The sequence below is a fragment of the Ptychodera flava genome, chromosome 13, assembly GCF_041260155.1.
Source record: "Ptychodera flava strain L36383 chromosome 13, AS_Pfla_20210202, whole genome shotgun sequence".
In the NCBI taxonomy this organism is placed as follows: domain Eukaryota; kingdom Metazoa; phylum Hemichordata; class Enteropneusta; family Ptychoderidae; genus Ptychodera; species Ptychodera flava.
Genome location: NC_091940.1, coordinates 22,594,494 through 22,622,448, shown reverse-complemented (window position 1 = coordinate 22,622,448; position 27,955 = coordinate 22,594,494). Strand labels below are relative to the sequence as shown.

Below are 27,955 nucleotides of genomic sequence, written 5' to 3'. Positions count from 1 at the left end.
TGTGGAGGTTGCCATGAAATACAGTTTTTACTGATGGCGCGCTGGCCGCTGCTAATGAGAGGGCAAAATATTATGGTATAGCGTCTCCAATTTTGGAGCTGACCCGGACTGTTCATGACTTTAAAGTAGAACCCGGTGAGATATATCCTACACTATAAGTTAGAGAAACCAAATCGTTCTGTGGATATCAGTCTTTTCTCTTCAGTGTGGTTATGTGTTTGTGCTGTTAAAAGTGATAACTTTCGAAATAATAATATAATAATTGGAATATAATCATAATAGTAGGTAATTCAGGTCCTCGGTTTTCACTAAAATTCCCTTGTATCTGATGGACAATTTGTTAAAGAGATCTGGAGAACTATACAATGGCAACATTAAAGATTTTCTCGAACTCCTAGTAATTTTGTCAGATATCTGTCCAAACATATGTTAAGAATTTTCGTGATGCCTCAGTTTTCACTCCGCCTTCCTTTTGTGAGTCTGCCAGTGGAGGTCAAAGGTCAACTAACACGGTCCGTACATGATCCCTTTACCATAATTCTAACATTCACCAGCTAATGCATCGTGTGCTGGTTGGAGAGAACAAGAAAAGTTTACAAACAAATAAACAAATGAAGGTCGAAGGTCATGCATTCCTTGAAAACCATTTATTGCACTTCATTCTCCTTGCAATGTTAATATTGCTTCTTAAAATTCTCTTTGAATATTTATATTTGTCTGATATATGACCATGTTTCATATCTAATGACACTTTTTAACTGGGTCAGTGAAAATACTAATGCTGGGAATGATGGGTAGATTTGTCACTTTTAGGAACAGTAAATATAATCATTTTGCAGATAACGGTGAGTTTCAGTTTGTCAATACAGTCTCTGTTCTCTTTAAAATATGGGAAATGATGATATTATCTGATAATAGTTTAATAGCATATCGAAGACATAGTTGCTAAAACCAAAGCAGATCTATATATTACATTGCATTGTTTGAAAGGTTTGTAAACGCTGTTTGAAGAATTTTCAAGAATAAACAGTTTCATCAAATTTAAAACACCCGTTACACACTCAACTTTGATCACAAAGTAAATTATGATAAAGTTGATAAGGCAAAAAGTCACTTTTAGACACTCTCTATATTTACATTTCTGAGAAATATCAGTAAAATTGAAGTGACAAAGAAACATTCCAAGTTTGAGCACTACCTCATTTCTAACCACCGTGACAATTGGTTGTTTTAAGTGTATGTGTATATTTCACCTCTCATTTATTTATTTCTCATGTCCTATGAGTAAGTACAGTAAAAGCTGCCCTGTGATTGATTTCACATACACAATGTCATCTAATTGTGTACATTCATGCTACAATTGGATCTCCGTAGGCACACTGTCTTTCTATGCCAAGGTTGTAACTGTCACCTTCGCCACCTTTATACGCACTTGTGACGATGCGGAGCCATCCTTGTTCTCCCTGAAAGAGAAAAACAAACAAACAGACAGGAAGACAAGTCAAAGTGTTAGGTCATGTTAATATTGTCCTTTGAAGAACATGTATCTTAGTTTGTTCGTTGTTTCTTTACACTTGGCAGAATGACATTGTAAAAGTTTATTACTCATTTGCATGGTGTTTCCCACTAGGGTAAATCATTAAACAACTTCTACAACTCCTAAAACACAATCTGTAATGTGACTTTTCATCAGGTAATGTCTCTTAAAATTCACCCAGGCATTGACAGAGACCAAACTGCCTTGTATTTTATCATGGAAATGCCAATAACTGCTAACAATTATTTGTTTTCAAAGTTAAGATTCAGTTATCCAATTGTGATTTTAACTCCCTGTTTGACAGACTGGAGGTGGAGGGATTGTGTTCCAATTCATTGCTTGGAAACTCTGACAGGACTATGGGTGAAGAAACGGTGATAAAAATGTTGATAACAAAACAGGCCATTATGTCATAAATACATTGAGTCATCGAGGCTTTGGTGATTAATTGACTGATATGGGATTTACATTACCCAAAGCTGCAGTAGAATGAAACATGTAGGTGTTAAACATTCTGAACTGAGGTACATATTTACAAGCTGTCAATCAATATTGCCTTCGCTAATGTAAAAAAAAATTCTGTATTTTGCCCTTTTAGTTTTTCAAAGGTTTTCCGGCAGCACACACATGCCTTTCTGCAAACTGTGAAATAAAGGCCCACTGCCCTGGTGTTAAATTATCACTGAGTGTGTTCAGCAGCAAATATACCAACCTGGATTTCAAAAACTCATGATGGCTCATGATAGAGACTTTACCTACTTTTGTCTTATTCATGTACAGTACATGGACTTGACAAACTTATATGTCAGACTTAACAAGTTGCTTATTATTGGCTGTCTTATGAACATTTTGGCTAGTGGTGGAATTTTTTGTGGATTTTTTTTGGTAGGAAATGGTCGTGTGATGCGTGTGTCTTGACCAGAAAGCCCATGCTGGGAAAATGCAAATCTATGATGAAGCTACTATTATTTATTTGATTTGAAATGATTCCAGCTGAAAAATTTAAATCATTAAAACAAATTCACATCATAAGATAAAATGTAGCAAATCTTACCCAAGGCTGTCCCCATGAATTCCTGACCACCCAGAACTCAATTCCATTCTCATCCACACCCCAGCCAGCCACTGAGATAACATGGTTGATCTGGAATGAAGAAATCAACAAAATTATCAACAAAGTCAACTGCAAAGTGTCGGTTTCAAGTATTAAAATCTGAGGAAACATATGAAACAGTTTGTGAATTTATCTGCAGAACAGCTGTTACTGTTATCTTTGATACCATTTTTTTTTAAACCTTGACTTGTTATGTCTGTTTGTTGTTGTTGTTGTCGTTTGTTGCAATGCTCAAAAAGACATCAACACTGAAAATGTATTGCCCCTCCATGTGTGTCAAAACACATGGACATACCATGGACAGTGAACAGATAATGACAAAGCCTGAGCTATAGTGTTGAGATTGATCAATCAATTGATCGATTGATTGGCTGATTGATTCACACTGTGATGGTTCTTAGTGCTCTCTGCCTCTACACTAATTCAAAACATTCATAGATATTCCTACATGACACTGAGATAAAATTCAAAATTTAGTCAATATTTCATCACTTTCTTTTCACTAGACTCAGATAACTACCATGGATAACCAAAGTAACCCTCAATACCAAAGATAATATGAATACAAAATTCACACCAGAATTTTCCAGTATTCGAGGGGACAAAAATGATCAAAGTTCAATCACTAGATCTCAATACAATAGCTATATACCTTTGGTGTTTATAAAATTTCAATACCAAGAAATGATACAGACTTAAATCAGAGCACAGAGTCAAGAGATTTGTTCAGCAACAAAAATTACCATTGGCAGATATTTATGTTCCATGTAAACACCACCAGTGTATTTTTCCAATTTATCAGTAGCATCGATACCACAGCTGCAAAAAAAGGGGACAAAACTGAGATTAATATATCGTAGTGTAATTTTGAACTGCTATAAACACCTTTCATTTCTCTATTTTTATATCAATACCACAGCTTACAAAAAAAGAGGAACATATCAGAAATTAACAATTTTTACGTCATTCTAAACTTTTCTCTGTGTTGCAACACGATTAATATTTGCTGATCTGAGACATGTGACTGTCCTTACTTTCAAAACTTTCAAATGCTCATTGAAATTTTTTTAGCCAGAAAAGCTGATCCTGATGTGTTTCTTTCTTTTGATCATGGAATTTTCCTTGATCAAAACTTTTGAATATCAAACTTTGACCATTTTATTTGGTCCTGCCTGTACTGGAATACAAATGCTCAGTAAGGAATCTGCCCTGAATGAAAACTTCCAGATTAAATTAATAGAGCTTGTTATAAACATACCCTGTTCATCCCCCAATTCCTGTAAACAGGTCCACACTCACCATTGATAACAATGGGTTTGGGCCAAACCATAGTGGTGGATGGGTGAATCAACACAGTTTCTTGCACACTTTGTACTTCAATGAGGAAATTTATATTCTATATCTATTTGAGATTATTCTGTTTGCCATCAGTGGTTTTGGTGACGATCCTCTACAGCAGAAAGTAATGTCATTTTCAAGAAGATATTTGTCTCACCTGATTGGTCCATTTTGATAGATTTCTGCCATCATCTTGTCACGCCCGCTGACACGGCCGTAGTCCCCGACTTTCCAGATTGTGTAGTTTTTGAGCTGAGAGCACTGGCCGAACGTTGTACACGTGCCACACTGGTTGAATTCATTGCATGCTGTAGTACAATAGACAAAACAGCAGACATGTCAATGCATTGCAACTGCTGTTTTTCGCTGTATGACTTTTCAAGTTTAATGCTGTTTAGCATGTACATGAATGCCATTTCTGATTTCAAACTTGTCATCCTTTTTACCAGCCGTTGGTTCATCAAACCATATCATTTACGTTGAAAGTACATCCATTATTCTGACAATTCAGTGTGTTCATTTTTCTGATATTGCGTGGTTTACTTCAGTCTTGACTTTTTGTCGCATGTCAAGGAATTTTGGAAGAAATTTCTTCAAAGCTATTTTTTTTTCTAAGTCCTCCTTGACTACCACAATGTGGTTAAATTAATATACCAATCATTCTGTGAACATGTATGGGGACTTGTTGGAATTTTCCGGCACTCAGGGTATATTGTAATTCAAGTGTATTGCAATTCATTCCAACCCTCTACTTCAGCTGGTTTAGTTCCACTCACTACACCCAGATCAGTGTATTTCCATTTTTCTTTCGTTACCTTTCAACTGCATCTCTTGTTTCAATCGGTTTATTGATCTTTGTTTTTTAGCAATAGCCCTTTTTGACAGCTTTTAAATCACAGCTTGTTGATATTTTTTTCTCAACGACTTCAATTTTGGTTAATTCTCTCACAGCAGTTCCAGTTTTCATTAGTGTTGTATTTTTCATTTCATTTTGATTCAATCCTCATTTTACTTTTGACCTTTTTATTTGTACTCATTTATCAACCCGATTATAACTTTTGCATGTGTTCACTTTTGTCTGTCAGATTTTGCCCTGAAGATAGGGAACCTGCAGTGTGTTGCCGAAACGTGTTTGTATTTTAAATAAAGGTCATAAGAAGACAAAGAATACTATTTGAACCACTTCCTTTATCCACTTATCAATATGGTGGCGGAAATTTCTGACATTCGAGGTGAACAATGGGTCACGCTGAATTGAGACAAAATCACACAATATGGGGAAGTGATAGCAAGTCTAACGTATGTACCATATTGCTGAATGAAAACTCAGGTTTATCTGGCATGAACAGGTTTTTAACTGAAAAGCTTCAGAATGTATAAGTAACAATCAATGATTTCTTTACCCTTTCACAAGTATTTCACTGTACCCATGTATAACACAGCCAGAGAAAATGAAAGAGATGTAAAAACGTGTGGAAGTGACTTAGTACATTTATGTTGACAGACCTTGAACACAGTTGATGAAGAAACAAGGTTAGTTAATCAAGACAATCTACATATTCAAATAAGGTGTCAGAGAAACAGATTTTATACTCTAAAATCTGACAAATTCATGACAATCGGGGGTCCAACTCTTCTGAAGTAGTACTACTGTGTAAATGACCCCTCGATACATTAACACATAAAGAGGTGTAGATCTATTAACCCTTTGCACCCTGACCCCCTGGTACTCTATGACGTCATCGGACATTTATGTCCGAGCCGGGTTCAAAGGGTTTAAAGCCAGTGGCTGAGCTCATGGCTGGTAAAATGATGACAATCAGAAATGGTCATGTACATGGATGCTGTACAGTACGGTGGCCCCTACACGCCACGGAACTCTATTACTTTTGAATATAAACTCTTATTTTTCTTGACAATATCTTTAATATTTGTAAGAGATTTTATTTCTCCACCGCAAACTTTTAATTTTGTACGGGCAACTTTATCTTAACATTATCTTCACTTTAACTTCTAGAAAGTAGTTTTAGTTTTAACAATAAAGAAAATATGTTTCTCAAAAGTATTTTTTATTTTGTAAAACAAAAGTAAAAATTTTTCAAGATAACAAACTCCCCTACACGTCATGGAAATTTATTACTTTTGAACATAAACTCATATTTCTTGACAATATATTTAATATTTGTAAGAAATTTTATTTCTCCACAGCAAACTTTTATTTCTGAACGGGGAAACTTTATTTTTGGGGTAAACTGTTTTTAAAAACTTTCAACAAAAAAACTTTAACTTTTAAATTTAACTTTAACTTTAACTTTGAACAAAATATTTATTTCTCAAAAGCGTTTTTTATTCGAAAAGAAGTAAAAATTGTTCACATCAAGAGTTGAAGATTTTTGCTAAGCGCGAACTGAGTTACTTAAATGACATAACCTTATGTCTTTAGAGCAGAAAACTTAAATTCTTAAAGAAAGGTTTTATTTTTCAAGAGTAAAATTAATTTCTTAGAGCAGCAAATTGAAATGCAGAGAATAAAACTTTTTTCTCAATGGCGAGAAATTATTTTCTGAAGACAACAAAACTAATTCATTCAAGATATATTTTCTACATATGAGTGTGGTTTAAGAATTTGGTAAAACTGAACTGAGAAAGAACGAAAGGGGAAGGATGAAGTCAAACTTACTTTTCTTCAGAGCGAAATTTATTTCTGAGAGGAGAAATATTTCATGTGAGGGCGCAATTACCTATAATGCATAGCAAACTCTTTCTAGCGAGAGTAAACATATTTTGGGGAAGAGTAAAACATTTTTTTGACGAGCAAAACTTTATTTTAACGGCGGCGGAAGTTAAAGTATCCCACCATGCAACACCCAAGTTTGATGACCCAGAGTCTCCGAGACAACCATGACTGACTTCATCGGCGATACAGGCACGCTCGCCCGGCCCTAGCTGCAGTACAGTACCTCGAGGTTTTACCTGGGTATTTGGGTCGGACGGTTTGCCGTACTGTACTGCAGCTAGCCCGGCCCTACCCTGCCTGCGTACGATGCTGTGTGTTGGGGCCGTATAACGCCGGGAACACACAGCATCGTACGCAGGGCTATGGGCACGGGCACGCAAACGAGTCAGTTCAACAGTTGCCACTTGTCTGAGTCCCCGAAGAACGGTTTTGTGTTTGAGTGATTCGTCCTGACCGCAGACCACAGGCGTGATGTTTTCTGGGTAGTTTCTATGAGTGTAGTTTATGCTACGTTCCGACGTTCTCTTGCGTAGCCTAATCACCCTGCCATGCATAGCCTTGCGTACAGGTCTGTGTGTTCACGCCGGGAACACACAGACCTACCGTATGCCATGCAGAGCTAATGAAGAACCCCAATGCGGTCCCGTCGCACACCGTCTTCCGACAGGTCGAATCAATCAAACATAAAACCGTTCTTCGGGGACTCAGACAAGTGGCAACTGACCCGTTTGCGTGCCCGTAGCCCTGTGTACCGTGCGATGTTGTGAGTTCCCGGCGTTATACTGCCCAAACACACAGCATCGTACGCAGGCAGGGTAGGGCCGGGCTGGCGTGCCCGTATCGCCGATGAAGTCAGTCATGGTTGTCTCGGAGAGCAGATCGTCCATGTAGCCGACACGAACACGAACTGTCTGATACCGGCTACCAACTCGGAGACTCTGGGTCATCAAACTTGGGTGTTGCATGGTGGGATACTTTAACTTCCGCCGCCGTTAAAATAGTTTTGCTCGTCGGAAAAATGTTTTACTCTTCCAAAAATATTTTTACTCTCGCTAGAAAGAGTTTGCTATGCATTATAGGTAATTGCGCCCTCACATAAAATATTTCTCCTCTCAGAAATAAATTTCGCTCTGAAGAAAAGTAAGTTTGACTTTTTCATCCCTTTTTCGTTCTTTCTCAGTTCAGTTTACCAAATTCTTAAACCACACTCATATGTAGAAAATATATCTTGAATGAATTAGTTTTGTTGTCTTCAGAAAATAATTTCTCTCCATTGAGGAAAAAAGTTTATTCACTGTATTTCAATTTGCTGCTCTGAGAAAATCTTTTTCCATAAAGAAATTAATTTTACTCTTGAATAAAATTTTTCTTTAAGAATTTAAGTTTTCTGCTCTAAAGACATAAGGTTATGTCATTTAAGTAACTCAGTTCGCGCTCAGCAAAAATCTTAAACTCTTGCTGTGAACAATTTTTACTTCTTAAATAAAAAACGTTTTTGAGAAACAAAATATTTTGTTCAAAGTTAAAGTCATTTTTTAAAAGTTAAAGTGTTTTTGTTAAAAGTTTTTAAAAACAGTTTACCCCAAAAATAATGTTTCCCCGTTCAGAAATAAAAGTTTGCTGTGGAGAAATAAAATTTCTTACAAATATTAAATATATTGCCAAGAAATATGAGTTTATGTTCAAAAGTAATAAATTTCCATGACGTGTAGGGGAGTCTGTTATCTTGAAAAAAATTCAACGTTTGTTTTACAAAATAAAAAATACTTTTGAGAAAACTAAAACTACTTTCGAGAAGTTAAAGTGAAGATAATGTTAAGATAAAGTTGCCCGTACAAAATTAAAAGTTTGGGGTGGAAAAATAAAATCTCTTACAAATATTAAAGATATTGTCAAGAAAAATAAGAGTTTATATTCAAAAGTAATAGAGTTCCGTGGCGTGTAGGGGCCACCGTAGAACAGTGTTGAACTTAAAAAGCATATATGCATTAACATAGACAGAGTTGTAGATTAGGTGGGTAATTAATAATTCTTACACAGATAATGTGTACCTTGAAAAAGCACAAATTCAAAAGGACTAAAGGGGTGATTAAGCTTCGGGAAATGGAATGCTGCCCCTATGCAAGTGTTGGACAAAAATTGTCAGGGCAACAGATGGCAATTTTATGGCAATACCTTGCCTTTATATAACAATACATCAAAGTCTTACACTCCAAATATACACGACTGAATTTAGCTTACGTTGGTCCTTGGCTTGATAGTTGTTACACGTCTCATCAGGAATTCCTTTCTTGTGCGCGTATTCATAAACTCCAAGATCACCGCCTCCCTCACAGCTTCCAGCGTTGCCACAGTCTATCACGTTCTGTACTGACAGGTACGGCATCGGCCATGCTCCCTGGCGCTTGATGTTGATCCGATCTTAAAGCAAAAGATTCTACATTAATTCAAATTTTATTGCAGTTATTTATAGTCTTCTTCTTTCTTGTCCTAAATCCCCTAAATAATATATGAATATTGACGATTGATGACGACTCATTATCATTAGAGATTTGCATACTGAAACAATACTTGTTTACTCCACTTAATGAATATCATTATATCAAATTTATTGTTAGATGGCGCATATCGCTTCCTTTGGAACCAAAAAACTCTCCCTCAGGATGCTGTTGCTTCTCTCATCCACATATACATGTAATATTTCAGAAATCCTGCTTGCCTTTTTCCATCAACTAGGCTTGTAAATGCATTACAATAATATGGTGACCAATGTACAAACATCAAAGTCCAAAGACAATGTATGAGGTCAAGTTTGATTTATTTTATTCACTGTATTTTATTCCATTCTGGCTCAAATCAATGAGCAAACTCACTTAAAGTTCTGGAATGAAAAAAAAAAACAAGTGAGATGATCAAGTTTTTCACTGTGAAATTTGAGTTTTATCCAGATTTTGCAATAACTGTGGAACTGCTGTCCCTATCAAAAATACACCCTGAGTGTCCAAGCACGATCTTTGATAAATTTGATAATGATTACCTGCGATGGCACTAGTGCTTCCCATGGCCCAGCATGACCCACAATACTGTGGGATGTGTTGGTTTCTGGTCGTGGTTGCATAGTTGGTGCCGTTCACGTTACGCCAGTCCCAGGACTTTGGCAGGTCCTCCACCTTCAGGTACTCATGTGGTCTGGGATATGTCCTAATTGAGACAAAATAGCATATATTAGAGAACTGCAGTTCAAAATAAATATTTGCAAAGCAGGGCTGCTGGATACAGTGCACAAGGCGATATGTTCTCATGCTTTATGAACATCTGGGGCTGGGTAGAGCTTGTTGAACAAAAGAGTTTCACTTTGTTGAAATATTTGTATGAATAACATTTGTGAATAATATGACTTGTCCTTGTTGAACAAAACATACTGTGGGAGGAAAGTACACGATTGGAAAAGGTAAACATTTTTCAGAAAATGTGTAAATAATTTATTCCAAATATATTCTGCCCAAAACACTGTAATAATGTATTTTTGTCACAGTATCCGGCCTTTCTGAAAGTTTGACCCTCAATCCAAAGATTGCTGTGCTACAGATATTGGTCTTTGTACTGACCATGTTGTGAGTCCTAAGTTTAGGGGGTGTGTCAGATACCTCTCTTTGGCGGATAATGTTTGGAGGTCACACAAGGTTATCTCTGCACACACATGAATGTCATGTGATGGTTCCAATGGAACAGAACACAAGCCAAAAATGTGTGGTCGTTGTTGTTATACAACATGCTTTGTAAGGATACCATTTATACTGATTTGTCATAATTGTTGGATGTATCTGTAGAAGGCTTAAGACGGACACTATGTGATTATGTACATTGAGTTTGCTGTTGTTATTATTTATTTTTTGTTTTGTTAAAATTGTTGTAAATAGATTAAAATACGTTTTGCTTTACTTATTTTATTTTTTATTTAATCTTTAATTCAGACATAAAAAAAACGTCCATATAAAAACATAAAAGAAAATGACAAGACAACAACAAAAAAAACCACTTAATATAAAATATTAATCCAATGGGCTTGTAGTCCATAAAACCGCCTGTCACATGCAACAAGGCTGTTAATCAAAACATTAGTACTATTTTGCAAACGGACTCTAAAATTATGAGCAGCCCGTCTTCGTAAAACAGACAAGCAATTCATTGAATTATCAGCAAAAACTTTTGAGGCACTAGCGTATCTTGAAAAACCAAAAAGTCTCCGTAGAGCATTATTATGACAAACAGTAATACTTCGTATAACACCAACATTAAAATCGCACCACAGATGATTACCATAAATGTTATTACAGAATGCATTAAAAAGACGAGATTTCACCTCAACAGAGCAATGGTAAAATTTTCTAAGAATCATATTAGCTCTGCCACACAGTGCTCTACGTTGCCTTAAGATATCAGTGTCATCACGAAGGTCACGTGTGAAGACATGGCCCAAATAAGTAAACCAAGAGACAAATTCAATTGAAACGTTACACAACTCAATTGATGGAATTACAGAAAGATTGTTTGACGATTTAAAATGAATACATTTTGATTTGCGAGAGTTATACCTCATATCATGGTCAGAAGCGTAATTTTCACAAATTTGAATAAGTCTACGAAGTCCTTTAACTGACGGGCAGCAACACACATGTCATCAGCGTAAGAAAGATTATTCAGCATAACTCCTCCAACTTCGCAACCCACTCCAGCATTAGAAAGTTTTACATTTAAAGCATCAACATAAACATTAAAAAGAAATGGTGAAAGTATTCCACCTTGGCGAACTCCATTACCTACATTAAACGATTGTGACAGTGAATTTGACCAACGAATACAAAATTTTTGACAAGAGAACCAATTTGTTAAAAGGCGGATGATATACGTGTGGATAGACCTGTCAATCAATTTCTTGAGAAGGGTCCAATGATTGACTCGATCGAACGCCTTTTCTGCATCGAGAAAGCTTTGCTAAAATTGTTGCAAATTATTAAAATACTATCAATAATTCCCGGTAATTGAGAACAGTGTACTATTCTGTCTCTATGACAAGGACGGCAACCAACAAATAAAAACTGATACACAAAAAAGGTGGTCAAAATTTAGATAAATGAAAAAGTTACCAGATAACCACACATATGTAGGCATGCGAAATACTGTACGAAGACTATCTTTGTCGGGATGGCATGAGGCATGTTTCAGACACTGCCATGGCAAATGGGGGTTCCCAAACCATGCAGGCGGCGGCCTGATATCAAGGACGATGCAATGAAAACTTTGGTCTGGCCAACAGTACACAGGGGTGATGACTGTGCGCCTCAAACACTACATGTAAAACGTAATGGATGTCCCCTCTTTACATCTATAGATATTATAAAATCGTAGCGTAAGGTGCTCTCACAAACGTGCTTGTAACTCTCTTTCCTTCCACAGAAGGACTGGCTTTAAAATATGGGAGTCAAACAGCTAGTATGGTATCACCGACACTGACTTTGTCGTTGCTAACTATCGAACTCGACAACCCGTTGAGCGAACTTGTTGTTGTGAACAGAAATGGAAGGCACACTACGTTGTCGGCCTTTGTCTAAACGACCCGATAATCATAAGCATGCCTTGTGCATTTAGTTAATGATTGAGGCACTAGTAAGATTGGGCTTATGAAACCATCGACCTACGGCATTGTCTATGTTTCAATCGAAACGCTGAAGTAGTCATTGTTTTGATCGATATGGCACTGTGAAGAATTGAGTTCTTATTTACAATACCTGACACCTGTAATCCACTTGTCAAACTCAGCGTTGTAACACCCCTTGGCACTTGCAAATAACAAGGTATCGCTGTAGACAGCAGATACGAAAACTGTCAATAAAACTGATATCAGCGATCTTGCACCCATTGTACTTTCGCTGTCACAGGCTCCTCAACAACGACGAACCCTACGATGGAGTCTGGTGCTTCCTGTTGACTATGTCAGCTGACTACGTGATCACGTGACAAGTGTCCGGTCATGACAAGGTCACAGCGTAATTTTGCGAAACACTGGAAGTGCGGCTTATTCACATTTCCTTTTCCGGGGGCAACCAGCCAGACTATTTCAAGAAATTGTGACCAAGGGTGTTTTAAGTGCAAATTATAGCATTTAAAAGAACTGGACAAAACAAATATTTGGAGAAAAAGTATTAAAAGCTGTTCGCAACCGCCCTCCCATCATGATTTGAAAAGCCCCCCTCCACAACTTTCCACTCTCCCTTCCTGACTGTCCAAACTCCCAAGTGCCCCTTACCCACCACAACAATTCCCCGGTACTCTCTTCAAATAGCTAAAGTTCCCTTATGCTTTCTCATCAGCACATGATTTTGTTCTTCTCTTTAAAGTGTGGTTAAAATAAAAATAGAAACACAAAACGTTTCCCCGCCCACTGACATAAAACACGATTGGAACTAATTTGGGATAATTGGATGGTGGTGAAGTAATCTGCAAATGTAATCTCATCTGCTTTTCTTCTTAAGTTACACACTTGCTTTTATGAGTAATTTGTAATATTGCAACATTCAGCTATAGGGCACCGAATACTTTTTAGAAATTTAAAAAATATGAAGATCCAATTATCCAAAATTAGTTCCAATCGTGTTCATAGAAGAAACCTCTTCCCCGCCCACTGACAAAATACACGCCCTCCCAATACCAAACCTCTTGCGAACACCTTTTTTGCAGTTTCATTGGCTGCCCCTGTTTTTTGTCCAGGGATGTCAACTCAGAGAACTTTCAATCAGTCCATGTGAACAGACTTCTACATAGTAGGGCCTAATTGTAACAGTTAGCCTATGCTCTATTTTTACCTGTGACTGTTGATGCAGTATTTTTGTTCGATTCGTAACATAAAGTTTCTCGTTCTACGCCTACTCATAAAATCATGTCTCAATATCGCAACGACAGTTGTTGAACTTGTCGACATAGTGTGTAAGCTTACATGTCAATGTTCTGTCATTGACAACTGAATTCTAATCGCATGTACACAGTGCGTTGTGTTTTTAAAGTTCGTATTTTTATCTCAATATACTCTAAGGAGTAGAATGAGCAAATGTATTTTGTTTTATAGAATAAAAACAGCAAATCATTAAAAGTTTTTTTCAAGATATCAAATAAATGGAAGTGGTCTAAAAATTTGACTCGTTAAAACCCACACCATGGAGGTAATTGAAGCTCTCCTCTCCTCTTCTATACCTACGGTACTATACATGCGCACACTTTGCCGACGTTTATCCGAGATCTAGCTGCAGTGATCCAGTTCTTGGATCTCCTCTATGTGTTTGGTTGCCATTCTCCATCGTTCGGTAGAAATGCTCCTTATGACATTTGACCGTGAATCATCGAAGGACATCATAGATAATGATGACATCGCTCTTCACCGGACTGAAGACACCAAGGTAACCATGACCTAGAACTCCGGTTCGATTCTTTCGGATCTATCTAGGAACAAACGATTATACAAATGGAAAATCATATTCGTGATATCTTGTACGAAGCAAATATCAGAGTTTTGAATTGTCCAAGAGGATCCCAGTACATTGTGTGAGTTCACTGGTGGCGCTGTTTCACAAAGTTGGTGTGGGAGCAAGAGTCGCCGCGGTTCGTGAAACTCATCAAATAGTAGAGATGCCCCATGAAAACTACCACGGCTTCGGGTGGCTTAGTGCCCGTCTACGAATTTTTGTGCACAGGGCAGTGTGGGTAAAATAACATGGAGAGAGATAGGAGCCAGCAGACCTTTGTCTCGAAATGGAGGTTACCAAAAGTTACTCATGTACACCGGTGACACATCAAGCCATCGGTACAGAGGAAAATAGGGTCTCGTCCCGAAGTCGTTTGCACTTTTATTTCTTAATATCAGTTTAAGCACGAACGTGTTTCAAATTTCAATTACCTCAAGCCCCATTCCTTACAAATTTTCGCAGCTTGTTTGTTTGCTCAACAACAATAACAATCTGAAACTCCCTTGGCATGACAAGGAGGTATACGTATCACAATGGGTTGTGCTTTTATAACATGCTTTAAATCCTAGGTCTACAATAATTATAGACGAATGAAACAATATGCGCCGTGTGAGTTCACTGGGGGCGCTGTTTCATGCACGTGCATGCTGAGCAAAGTCCGTCGGAATTAATTTGTCAAAATTTGTCACGCGAAAAACAAATTACATGTCAGATTTCTTACCACCTGTCCCAAGGCCCAGTGGTTCATGTTCAGATATGCGAAAGACTCTGGAGAAGAGGAAAGACCTTTGCGGCTAAAATCCAAGGGAGATAAGTAGCACACCATGTTCGCGATTTCTGTGATTACTTTTTTTCCGTTTTGAGGTTTTGAAATGTAGTTCTTTAGCACGAACTACGCAGTGTAACAAGAGATGGCCGATTGACGAATACCAGTGGTCGACAAGGATTCCCAAAGAGCGATGGACCACTGTTACACATTGACAACGGATCAGAATGCTATATACAATACATACAATAAATTGTCCGGAGTTCAATTTGGTCATGCATTCATATTTTTTTTGTCCCTTTTATCTTTTTTATTCCACATTTTCCGGTCATGTGAGCAACTAAAGGTGTAAAATTAGTCACGAGTAATTCTCCGCATGCTTTATTGTTCCATCACTGACCAGCTTCTCAAAAGATTCAATTCCATTCACTAAAATAACATCGTGATCTGGATTTTCCTCTAAGGTCACGATGTGCCAACGCAACTTAGAAGTCGATAGACACCGGTATATCTCAAACATACACACATTTTTGCCATTTGTTGATTCGACAATTTGTAGGAAGCGCAATACAGACGAGTTCTCGCGATTGCATTATTCTCAATTCCTTGAATCAGTAAATGTGATTAACCATCTGTAGCGGAATAATTTCCTTTGACATGTTTTGCCAGCTTTAGGTTCTCTCTAAATGCTGGGACAGAGTGTAAACTGTTGATTAATTTCTTTATATAGCTATTTCTGAAGAATTAGGACACGCCAAGTGTTTTAACATGCATGTGGTCACGGTGCAGACCAGGTGTGCTGCGTCGGGCAAGGATTTTCTACGTAATATTGCCGATAACAGCGTTACGGACCGCTATGGAATCTTTTAACCACATGACCGCGTAAAAATGGCCAAGCTTCAAGTTTATTAAATTATGACATCAAGCCGCAAGACCTGCCAATGATAATGAAGTGTTTGTCACGTCAAGTTAAAAACGTCTTTACGAAGATCAATTGAACGGCCTGGATTCAGCCTGATAGACATACATAGACTCTCAGCGACCGAGAACTGCGTATGCTCTGTATATAGACGGCATAAATATCAGGAGAACTTTGCAGAATTGCATGCAAGGTTAACTGTCGCCATTCTGACCTCAACTGTAGAACAATGGGCCCGTACTGAACCGATTAATAGATAGAGGGCCCATCTGCTTCATTGCTATCGGGGACCTATAAAAAAAGCAATTTTTTGCATAACGAAATTTGAGCCAAGTATTGTCATGTTCCAAAACTTAGACAATTTTTCGTTATTGTATTTTTAATAAAAACAATGAAGAATTGGAATCATACAGGGAGGCTAGGACGAATCGATACAAGTATTTGTTTGATTGTTTGTTTATTATTTATTCATCTATCTATCTATCCCAAGGAAGCCACATTGCGGTAATGGGTACCCATAACGGCATTGTATGGAAACAGAACTTGGTGACAACGATTCCGCAATCGTGGCCACTGCACAATGATACTTCCGAGTCGTCTGACGGCAATTTCGTCGGCCATTCTGAAATCAGTGTACAACCCCTTCGTCCACCTGGGTTATGCAAGATCGCCGATGAATGTGCTGTTGCAAGCGTCTTGGTACAAAGAAACGGACATTTCCAGGAGAAGGCGTGCTAGCACGGTATCTAACGATCGTCAGTGACTAGTAGAAGTCTTCAAAGACGCTTTATGAGGGTGTTAATTTTTTAGGGAAAAAGGCATTTTTTAATTCATTAATTCTGATGATTATCAGAGGTAAAGAGGACTGTTTCTGTCTTAAAGGGCAGTGGTCGTCGGAACAGCGCTCAAAGGTCGCTAGGGACCCCTACAACCGATATAAACACTGTATCCAAGCTACGTCCGCGATTGATGAAAGTTAAAACATGTTTGTCTTAATGTACATCGTAAAATTTAAATGTTGCAGCTATTTTGACATGATGTATCTGTATATAGCACATGAAATGCATTGTTTGTAAACAGAAAGTTGCACCTGCGCAGTTCCGACGACCACTTCCCTTTAAGTGTCGCTTGGCATTCACCGTTCATACAACGCTGTGATAACAATTTAGAGTCAGAAACACGGTTACCTCAACTGACCGAACAACCATGGTAACTATTGATAGATGCCATGTATGGGTAAGTAAATTTTCAGCTTCAAAACAACGAAGCAAATTGCTGTCCTTGGGTGCCAAGGTAGCGTGATTACGTTAATCTGATTGATTCAAACGACTTCTGGAATACTTTTGACAGAAGACAACAAATTACCTTCCGAGAATCAGATTACGATCATGTCAATCTATCTTTAATGAATAGACGAGATTATATGAGATTTTTGTTCCCGCCTATTTTGTCCGAAGACTCCAACTCCGTGAGAATTTTTTTCGTTCCTGCGTCATCTTTCGATAAGGCGAAGCTGAAAATCGCCATAGTATTTCCGCCAAATAAAGAACATATCTTCAAAGAATGAAATTTTGCCGTGGATAAAAAAGCCTCTCCGAATTCAATCGTTGCCGGTGTAATATTTGCCTCGCCCATCGAGAATTGTTAACGTGCTAATGTTGCCCTTGAGACTCCGCAAATAGTCTGATGCTGAATCGAAATTTCTCTGCAAATTATAATAAACCACAAAAACAGGCCCGACGGGGAAATTAAGAATCGCGGTGTCTCGAACCTTAATCTCTTAAGTTGTTTTGGCTGAAGATGTCTGACTTGGTTCCGACCTGTGCTACCACAGTTGACGGTTCAGACTGTTTGTATTCATAAAATCGACGTAAGCTTACATTTCTTCCGCACCGACACGAATTGCGGAATACTAAGCAGAAGAAAAGCAGGGTGGTCGCCCATGGCCTACTTTCACAGTTCAACATTTTCAAAATGAACCGACGTTGAACAAATACAGACGTGTTAATTAACGTTTTCTTCAACTCGAGACTTCAACTCTGTATGATCTGGCTAAATTTTCCTGGCTTTCCCGCAAGTCATCGGAAATTGAAAATCGTCTACCCGTTCACTTCTGAGACTTCTGTGTATGTGATCGTTGTGGTCATTCGTGAAACGTGAACGCAGAGAAAAAGGTAAAGATACTCAGATATAGGTGGAAATTACTTCGTTGTGTGTTTTCACTCCCCAGACTCAGCGAATCACGTGTCCATATCTCCGACAGCTTATCTTCGTCTCTTTTTACTGAAAGTATTGCGCTGTCTCTAGCCGCCGGTCGGCCTCTCTCTCTCTCTCTCTCTCTCTCTCTCTCTCTCTCTCTCTCTTCTCTCTCTCTCTCTCTCTCTCTCTCTCTCTCTCTCTCTCTCTCTCTCTCTCTCTCTCTCTCTCTCTCTCTCTCTCTCTCTCTCTCCGCACATTAACAGTGGCTATCTTTAAAATGTCAGCTCTGTCCCTAACTTCCGAGGGGGCTCAGCTTCAAAGCTTAAGGTACTTGGAAAAATCCAAGTACGTGAGATTCGATCGCAGTCCTATGTACGACAACTCTACTACACTGACGAGTGTTTTTTATGCTATTGCTATAATAATGTCATATTTGAATATATTTGGATCCGGTTTTATCGAATTACCTTCTATATGTATTTACTTTAACAATGAGTAATGAAAGGGGTACCTTATTCCTTTGTAGATCAAGTAAGCAAGAACATTATACTGTTAACGTCCTAGTATTCTGGAAAGCTTTGACGCTGTTCTTTCTAAAACCGATGCGTCTATTACCATTTCTAGAACAAGGGTCTTTAAACTGAATGTTTGTGACGATGATTAATATTTCCCTAGACATAAAAGGTTTTTTTTCCTGGTCTATAGCTTGAGTTTACTAACTTTGAATGAGCCAAGACTTTGAGTTTCATGCATGCACTGTCCTCCATGTTTTCTACAATGTTGGCGACGAAAATGCATTGATCGTAAAACGGCTTGATTATGGTAGAATGCGCCTCAGGGATAGTCTTTAGGACAATAAAATATTTGATTCTTTTCTGGTCTGCTACTCTAAAGTCCCTAGATCAAATTTTAAACATTCACAGTCATGCTTTTGTGAAAATCGAAAATTTATTTTTCCCTATAGAGTTCACGCAGGGTATGGCGGCCATTTTGAATATCGATTGAAGTGTCATGTAATTGGTTTGTGAAATCGCACCTTCCATGCACACACACACACACACCTGTAATTTGTAGGTAGTTTTAACACCACAATAGACGTCTGTGTACACACCTCAAATCACTGTAACTTTTGAGACACAAGCTTAAGACTATATCGGTCTTTATTTGCAAAGTAGAAATTTCTTTCAGAACAAAACACAAAGGAAATTTAGCTTATACAGCGGGCGGCAGTGCAGATATTTCAATCAGTATTTCTTCATCATAGTATACCTTCATAAAAATAAATAAACTCGGAGACATTTACAAGAAACTGCATCAAAACTTAACAATAAGTTAATCATTTACACGGGAAAAAATAAGTTCTGAGGTAGACACAATAGTTTGAAAAGAAGGATTTCTATATATGATTTTTCCGAATTTAAAAAAATTTCTTCGACTAAAATGTAATCTCATCAAATATTAAAAGTATATACGACTGTAATATTATTGTCAGTCACAAAGTCCTGCCTTTCTGTACGATCTGGTCACCTGTTTGATTCCGTCGCGAAGGGTCGAGGAAATGGGGTCGCGGCACATCCGGGTACCTTTGTTCACGCACCGCTTGTAAGATAGGAGACTCTTGCACGGATCTCCGCCCTGTCTCAGCGTGTGGACGAAAGTGATGTCACAGCTCATGATGGCCGCCCTGCCGCAGGAACCGTCTCCTTGACCGTGTTGCAGGGCAGCTGTGAAACGGAAATGGAATGCGATAGAGTTAGGCACAGAATTGTCGCTTACCCTTTTTTGACAAACATTGAAAATGTAATGGAGAAAAGCGTACCAATCATAATTTGTGATGTTGACACCATTTCCAAAAGTCGTAAGTCAAAACATCATCATCAGACTAGAAATTATCATAGATTTACGCTATCCTCTTTCAGAACAACAACATCATATAATTCCTTCATTTATCATACTATTGAAAATTTCAACAGTCTGTTTTTAACGGTATCACCTCTTTACGGCAATTTAAACATCCTCCTATGTGAATTTTGTGTAGTTTATTGATAGTGCTGATTTTATTGTGCATGTATCGTGTTTTGGTTTGCCATGTGATTTTAATTGTTCTAGCTTGAGTTTTTATGTATTATAATATTTTATTTTATTCACACTGGTCCACCCTACCAATCAGTACAATTTTTACTGAGGGAACTAACCAGTATAAATATGAATAAATAAATGAATAAATAAATAAGTGACTGAGCAACTTCAATAACTCTGTTGAGTTTATTACTACTAAACTCCATTTTTCGATCAAGGAAGACGATGAAACTCCAAAAACTTCTAATTTCAATGAGTTTAGGAGTTGTTCACGTTTACCTTCTCGCCTTTGTCGTAATCGGAGTTCAGAATTGATCAGTGTCTGTAAACCTGCCGAATCGACACTGGAGCAAACGTGTTCTGCCTTGAATGACGTCACGACGTCCAGAACGGCTAGCGTGAAACTCTCGCTTTCACAGACGTGGGTGATGAGATTCCGCGAGACACAGTCTACATAGACCTGTCAAAATAGAAGTTAGCAAATAAAAAGATAAATGAGAATAAAACTTGTTGTTGGAAAGTATACACCAAGCATAGCGCTTCCTTTATTGTTGACATGTACAATATGTCTCACGTTTAATGGTTTTCAGACACTTTCACGCACAGTTACACACGTAAAAGGCTTGATCACCTTCGATACGTAAGCTTATTGTCACAGAGGAACATAGACAGTCTATGTTTCTCTGTGGTATTGTAGGGACAGAAGCCGTAACTCTTGATATAACATTTTAAAATTATTCTTCTGATAAAGAAGACCTTGTTCACTTTATTTTCCTTCTCCCTGAAGTAAGATGAAACTGCCGTTTCACACACAACGCTTCATGTATGATAGTTTATTGTCATTGGTCGCGGCTGAACTCTGTTTCATTTTATTTTATTTTATTTTTTTTAAAAAATGAGTGAATAAACTGGAAATGTGTCTCACCTGTAGAGCAAGGCATACACCTTCACTGTTGTCGTTGGTCAACCTGACCGCCTTGATGAAAGAAACACCACACTGGTGCAGAGCCATGACGTCACAGCCGACCGAGTGGGACACTTCGAATTGACCAAAAAAACCTTAGTTGTGAAAAGCAGCAAGGCGGTATCCGATGTGGTCCGATCGAAGCCGATGTATAGCGAGGCAGGCAACCGGCAAGAGACACAGCGTTTTGGTTTCAGGAAGCGATTTGCCACAAGGAGTTTGCAGAGAGAGAAAGAATAGGACGATAATTAGCATGATGCACGTTTTCCGTAGCAGCGCTTTACTGCAAAAATAGACTGATTGCATGGCGCAAGAAATATTACGTCGCTTCCATAGTCTCTGAGAGACAAACAGAGACAGACAGATACAGACAGACTGATAGACTGACAGACGACAGATAGATAGATAGATAGATAGATAGATAGATAGATAGATAGATAGATAGATAGATAGATAGATAGATAGATAGATAGATAGATAGATAGATAGATACAGAAACAGACACTGAGAGGAACAGAAACTTGAAGGAGACGAGAAACGAGACAACGATGGAAAAATATCGGAAACCGACAATGGCTTATAGTCAGGGTAGAATGTCACATGGATAGACAGACAGTCAGACAGACAGACAATAGGGCAGAGAAAATAGCCAGCCTACACTAATTTTTACGAGCAAAAAGAGGGGAAATGAGCCAGGAAAGAAATAAAAGGGGGAAAGATGGATGAAGCTGATAGGAAAGCCAGATTAAGCCATTGAAAGTAAAAAATGCGATTTCAGCAACATCTTAAGAAGCCGTACGTTTAAAGCCAAATATTTAAAAATACCACCTGCAGAAAATACTGCAAAGGATAAGATCTAATATGTAAAGGTACACTCCGAAGATATAGGCAATATTGCGAAGGTTGGCTTAAATTTATTATCAAGGTCTTGTAAAAGAATTTGAAGGGATTCTTATCGTATGCATGTTTCTTTAACCTTTATACAGATATTAATAATTTTGTCAACTTTCCTTTTTGCGGGAAATATTCACAATCATTCACAAATTCACAAACACTCCCGAAAAGGGATGGGGTAAAAGTATCTCATGTTAAGCTACTCGGAGTCATTCCGATGAACTCGTTAATATCAATTTTTCCTTCAAAACATTATCAAAATCAAGAACATTATGCAAAGTGTAATTTTGCAAGGTTTCAGAAGACTAAGTTCCAATCTTTGCTGCAATATAGTTCGTGCAATTTCCTTAATGCCATGCAGTTTTACAATGAAAAAGGCAGGTGTGTGTTGACACTTTTTTCAACTACGCAGGTGCAGCGTCTTCCCTATGGCCAATAATTTTGAATGATTTGGTTTTAGTTTACATAGCTATTTGTGGTATATATTATACGCAAATAGAAAGTAAAATATCCCTATATAAAATTTAATCAAGAATATCGCATGCCATTCTCTACTAAAGCTGAAGGGATAAATATTTTAGGTCCGACTTGCATGGAAGTGCCATGAATAGGATGCTCCCATGATACTACTTTAGAACCATGAAATGTTTTCAATAGAATTTACAAAGGCGCCAATGCCTTGCGATACAATCCCACAAACACTGTTTATATGATGTTTCCCATTAACATCTAACACAGTTTGAAAGTCAAATACAGTTGGAAATTACTCATGCGATTAAAATTGTCATCGAATGAAGACTAAAATCTAGTCAACTTTTTCCTATCACCACAGTTATAATCATAATGTAACGAATCGCGTGAGTTTCTGTAAAATTCTAAATTGTTTTGGTACATAATTCGCCTGTCTCCTCAATTCTTTGCTGACTATTGTTCATTTACAGTGAGAACTTTTCAACCAAACAACGCCTCTAAAATAAATCTTTGGCCACCCAATTTTGATTTCATTTTTTGATCTCCCCGCCTTTCCTGGAAATGTTTGTGAACTAGTACTCTTCCTTCAAAATCATACTTTCAGGGATGATTTCTATATCGATGTAATATTGATACCAAGTGTCAAATGACTTGGAGATGTAACTCTCCGTTCAGAAAACAATCCGAGGGAGTTCATTGAAAATTATAAAACTCACCAGCATTGCCTTCGTTAAGAAACTCTGACTGAGAGACTCTCTTGTCGCCATTTTTGTCGTACACTTCCATCACGATCCTCGTATCGTCCTCGGTCATTGTCGGGTTGTTCTCGCGGTATTCATCCGACGTGATGAATCCGTCCGAATTTGAATCGGTCTTCCTGAAGATCTGCAGGTGACCTCTCTGCGAATTTGCGTTCTGCAGTTGGGGTATCTGTCTCCTTTGCCTGTAATACAATGCAAACACAAAATTGAGATACGGCCTAAAGGTCTATACTTTGTTATCCTATACATCACGTGATGCTCCATTAACTATGAATTTTTTTATGTATTTTCCACCAGTTTATGTTCTGCTTGCAGTAGTTTCTTGTTCTCCTCCCAATATCATATCGAAATGCCCAGCTTTCAACTGTTCAATACAGCATACACAGTAGTGTCTATGAACACAGCCTGTATGTGTATAATGATATCGTTAATTCTGAATTATAAATCACTTGTCAAAAACAAAATGGCAATGCATTTTTTGTAAGGGATAATAATTTGTGTTTCAATAACGGAGAACAATTAGAAACAATGAAAATGAAATCAAAGACCCGTTCATCGCCATTTAACAAAATCCTAGCCATATCATTTAGGTCTTACACACAACCTAAACGATTAAAAATATCTTCATCAAAAGTACTGTTGTACCGAGTCACGAAAATTGATATACCTAATGTATTTGGTTACCATGATCATACCCTAAGAATGCTGTAAGAGAAAATGAAGCTTTACGCAGCCTGTGAAGAAAAAAGGCATATTGCTGTAATTGTCGAAATGAAAAGACAGGGGATAACATGACCACGAAAATAAAAAAAATGCGAATAAAACTAAAGAAAATGAAAGAAAGTAAAAACTGAAAACAGAATCTCGTCAGCGCATGACTGTACAAAAAGTCAGCCGTAACAATTTTTCGTCTACTTCTTTCCATTTCTTTCGAATCCGTGCATTGTATCTATAACCATAGAGAAAGATAGATGTTTCTCTGTGCTATAACTGACTCAGAGATAACTTTTGTCATCTCTCAAATTTGAAACTTCATGACGTGACCATGCAGGTTTTGAAACGCAAGCGGTCGTTACACCGTTACCGCCAGGTACGAATCCATCATTTCATCCGCCCCTATGCACATGACAAGATGTTTGATATGCTATTGTGCCGTCCGAAACATGATACAAGTTGCATGCCCGCTTGCAGGAGTACAAATAACATTTTTGTTGGTTTTACGGGGTGCTGAACTTTTTATCCTGCATGTTATCTGCTGAAAGCCCGCATGGTGTTCAAATCCGTCGATTCGTAATGCCAAGATAACGTCCGGGGACTACATTCCATTGGTAATCTTCGAAACATGTTATAAGGTATGGGATAAAAGGGAGCAAACAACAGGAAATATCTCTGTCTACAGAAACACTAAGGATCATGACAGTTGTCGTGTCGCGAGGTAATAACCGAGCAAATACCAACACAAGCATGCATATAGAAAACTTTGAAATTGCAATGCCGGAACATGACGACTGAAAATCATCGCAAATCTTGGCGATTTTCAAGCATTTGGTAATTACCCGCAGGTGAGAATTTCTCCATCCAAAAACGTGACTCACCTGTAATTATCGTCATCCTCCCATATTTGGCTCAGGACGTCAATGTTTACGGGCATTTTTTCATCGCTCTCTGTCTGTTCTTCGGCCGTGGGCAAGTCTTGCGTCCCAAGTCCCTTCGTGTAGATGGGATCGAATTCTTCTCCCTTGGCTCCCACGTTAAACCTCGTGCATCCGGTTACCATGACAACGGCGCAGTACAGTAGCAGAATGTGCGTGTATAGTCTGGTCCTCTGCATTGTCTTTGACCTATAACCCAGAAACAATACAAACGGCAAAATGAGCGAGGCATCGCGTTGATGTGTCTTGAGCCGTCTTACCAAATGCAACCAGACTCACGTCACTACACGCGTCATGGGTGATATGCCTGCCTGTCCACCTGAAAAACACTTGTGATTACGTTTGTGTCAAAAGTTAAGTCTTGATGTAAAAGTTGGACTGGGTATCTTTGTTTCGATATCAATATTGGCACAGGTATTAGTTCGACACAGAAAGCCAAACGTCGCACATGGTCGACTAAGTCTATGAAATACTCAAGAGCATCTGACACCTGTTGCAGTGTATTGCTAGAAATTTTAGCGCAAAATATTTCAGTTCGAAAATTCAAGAGTGGCGCTCCTCGGACGCGCGTTCCTCCTGTATATGTTTGTAAGTCAGTTGGCATGTCTGTCAACGTCAATGCTCTGCCCTCTCCCTTCCGCCTCGTTTTCGTCAATTTTGCGAACGTGCTCTCCTACTGAGACGGCCACGGCTCCTGTAAAATATTTAATTCTAACACTCTTGCAAATTAATCCATGGTACTCCGTTGCTATAAAATATTACAAAGACAGAAAGTTTCGGAGATAGACTCTGATAACACTGTAAATGGAACACTGCATCTGAAAAATCTATCGCTGCAAAAGCTGCAGGCTCCCACGATTACAGTGAAAAGCCTACTATTGGTTTGAGCAGATGACGCTCTTAAACACGAAATTGAGAAGAAACAGGCCTTTGCTATCTTTACAGCTCTGTATTGTGTCTTCCGTTCAGCTGAAATGTCTGGTAGAGATGGCTGTCTACGCGGTTGTGATCGAATGGGTCTTGTGTCTATATAATCTAGCGCTGTTTAGACAGCTTGAGCTAAGACGAGCTCTTCAGGCTAAATCGCCCGCTTCTTCATTTGCCAGTCTCTGTTTGGCATTCAAGGGAAACTGAAATTTCTGGATAATTCACCTGAAGCATGGACGTTATCGTACACCTGGAATACTGATCTGCATAAAAGAAATGAACAAGCTATGTCGACGCATTTTCAAATTTTCGGTTGATTGGTTATTTAGACAGGGTCAGCACAAAGTATGTGCGGGCATGCTCCCGGGTTGCCTAAAATTCGTTGAGAATGTCCCCTGGATGTTGGATATCTTTATCTCTGAGCAAATAAACTGCATTTGGCGGCTGCCCAGAGTGTTTGTCGTTCAAACAACCCTTATGCAATATAACGTCCCCAGGTAGAACCGACTTTATTGTGTAAGCCCTTCTTCGTGACCAGGACAGAATCAAAAAATTCTGTCGAAATATCTGAACATCTGAATGACAGTCGTGCTTTCTATATTTCACATGCCCGGGGAACAGCCTGAACAGCAGGGCTCTGAACAGAACACGCAAGCTGCAAATCCGAAAAACAGCTAGAGCTCGTCTCAACCGTTAGTTTCACGAAGTCAATTCACATCCAAAGACGTCTCGCTATTATCCAATTTAAGGAGGGCGTGAGAAGGCCCTTGATTACTTTAGCGCTTTTAGTAAGAGCAATTCGAGCAAATAATATCGACACATACTCGTACATCGTGTCCTTGTATTGTTTATTGAGCCGTGTTTTTACCAATAGCAAAACCGTATTGAGCTTGGTAACAGCGGATCTGCCGCAAGTGGGATGAATGGCGAGTGTAATATTGTTAAGCGCAATTTCCCGTCCTCCTTTCATTTTATTTCTCGGCGTAATTCTTTTCTAACAGTGAATATTCAAAGGAAATGCTGAAAGTCCCTCAGTGGTTACTCTTTCTCCGACGTGATGAGAATTTTAAAATCGAAAATAAGCCAACACGAGGAGACAACTTGAACAGACCGGATAGCCTGTCGTCAGGGCGGTAGAATTTCCCGCGGGGCTTTTTAAGGATAATAAGTTCAACGGCTTTTTGACAATAAAGTTAATTCGATTTTCGTTTTTTTTCCTGTACATGCTTTAGCAAGCAAAACGTGTTTTCTTTTTTATTGAGAAAGGTGACTGTAGCCTATTTCAAGATTTCAAATTAAACGCTGAGGTTGATAAACCGTAGCATAGCGGTCAAGTCGGTCGTTAAATCGAAATAAAAACGGAACACAATCGATTGTTGATCGCTTGTCTTCTTTATGTGTCTCAAACGAGGCGTGCACATAAGTCTCAGACGGGACCAATTTCAATTTACAAATTTCCGCACAACACGAACGAAAAAATTCCGAATCAATATCAAAAAACCCACCTGCGTGCAGTGACGAAAATCGACTCTCTCAAACGCCGGCTGTAAGATTCAGCAGGATTTCTTCAAAGTCCGTCTGATATATCACCCCGTTTCCCGGCAATATGCAAGACTCCAGAAACTATCTCCACTTGTTGTATCTGCTAGTCAAGATATAGGTAGCTGCAGTCACGTCTTGGCAGAGAGTGGTCTCGCTTGATCGGTTAGCTAGGTCGGACTCCCGGCGAGGCAGTCTGGGATCCACTTTTATACGTTCGGAGTGGACGTAAAGCGGATTGAGTGTTTTCCCCTCTTATCGTAAATCTGCGTCAGTGCCCCATATTCTTGCGTGAGAGAATTTATCGCCAACTTGATTGATTAAAAATTCATGAGCTTTCCCCGAAAGCAGACGGTTGGCGCGATTTGTATACGTTGTACTACCCCGGAAGTGCTCCGCCTACAGGACCGGGGGACGGGGGGGGGGGGGTTGCAGGAAACGCTTAGCGATATCAAACAGGGGCGAGATCAGAGAAATCTTAATACTGCTTCTAATCAGAATGAAAGGGTCCACAAGACGATGGGGGAGGACAATAATATTA

The 27,955-nt window shown here is 38.6% G+C and overlaps 2 protein-coding genes across 2 annotated transcripts; both read right to left on the bottom strand.

Moving 5' to 3' along the window:
• Positions 1–632: 632 nt before the first annotated feature.
• Positions 633–12,737, bottom strand: LOC139147846 (cathepsin Z-like). Its single transcript, XM_070719060.1, has 7 exons — positions 12,516–12,737; positions 9,764–9,927; positions 8,968–9,147; positions 4,147–4,297; positions 3,395–3,470; positions 2,592–2,681; positions 633–1,463 (listed from the first exon to the last, which is right to left on the bottom strand). Exons 1-7 carry the CDS (start codon positions 12,644–12,646, stop codon positions 1,350–1,352), a joined length of 906 nt encoding a protein of 301 aa, XP_070575161.1. The 5' UTR covers positions 12,647–12,737; the 3' UTR covers positions 633–1,349.
• A 6,532-nt stretch (positions 12,738–19,269) lies between these two features.
• On the bottom strand, positions 19,270–27,599 carry LOC139147845 (uncharacterized). The gene is made up of 6 exons (XM_070719059.1): positions 27,381–27,599; positions 24,892–25,137; positions 23,252–23,478; positions 21,132–21,265; positions 20,486–20,666; positions 19,270–19,851 (listed from the first exon to the last, which is right to left on the bottom strand). The coding sequence occupies exons 2-6, from the start codon at positions 25,125–25,127 to the stop codon at positions 19,616–19,618; spliced, it is 1,014 nt and encodes a 337-aa protein (XP_070575160.1). The 5' UTR covers positions 25,128–25,137; positions 27,381–27,599; the 3' UTR covers positions 19,270–19,615.
• Positions 27,600–27,955: the final 356 nt, after the last annotated feature.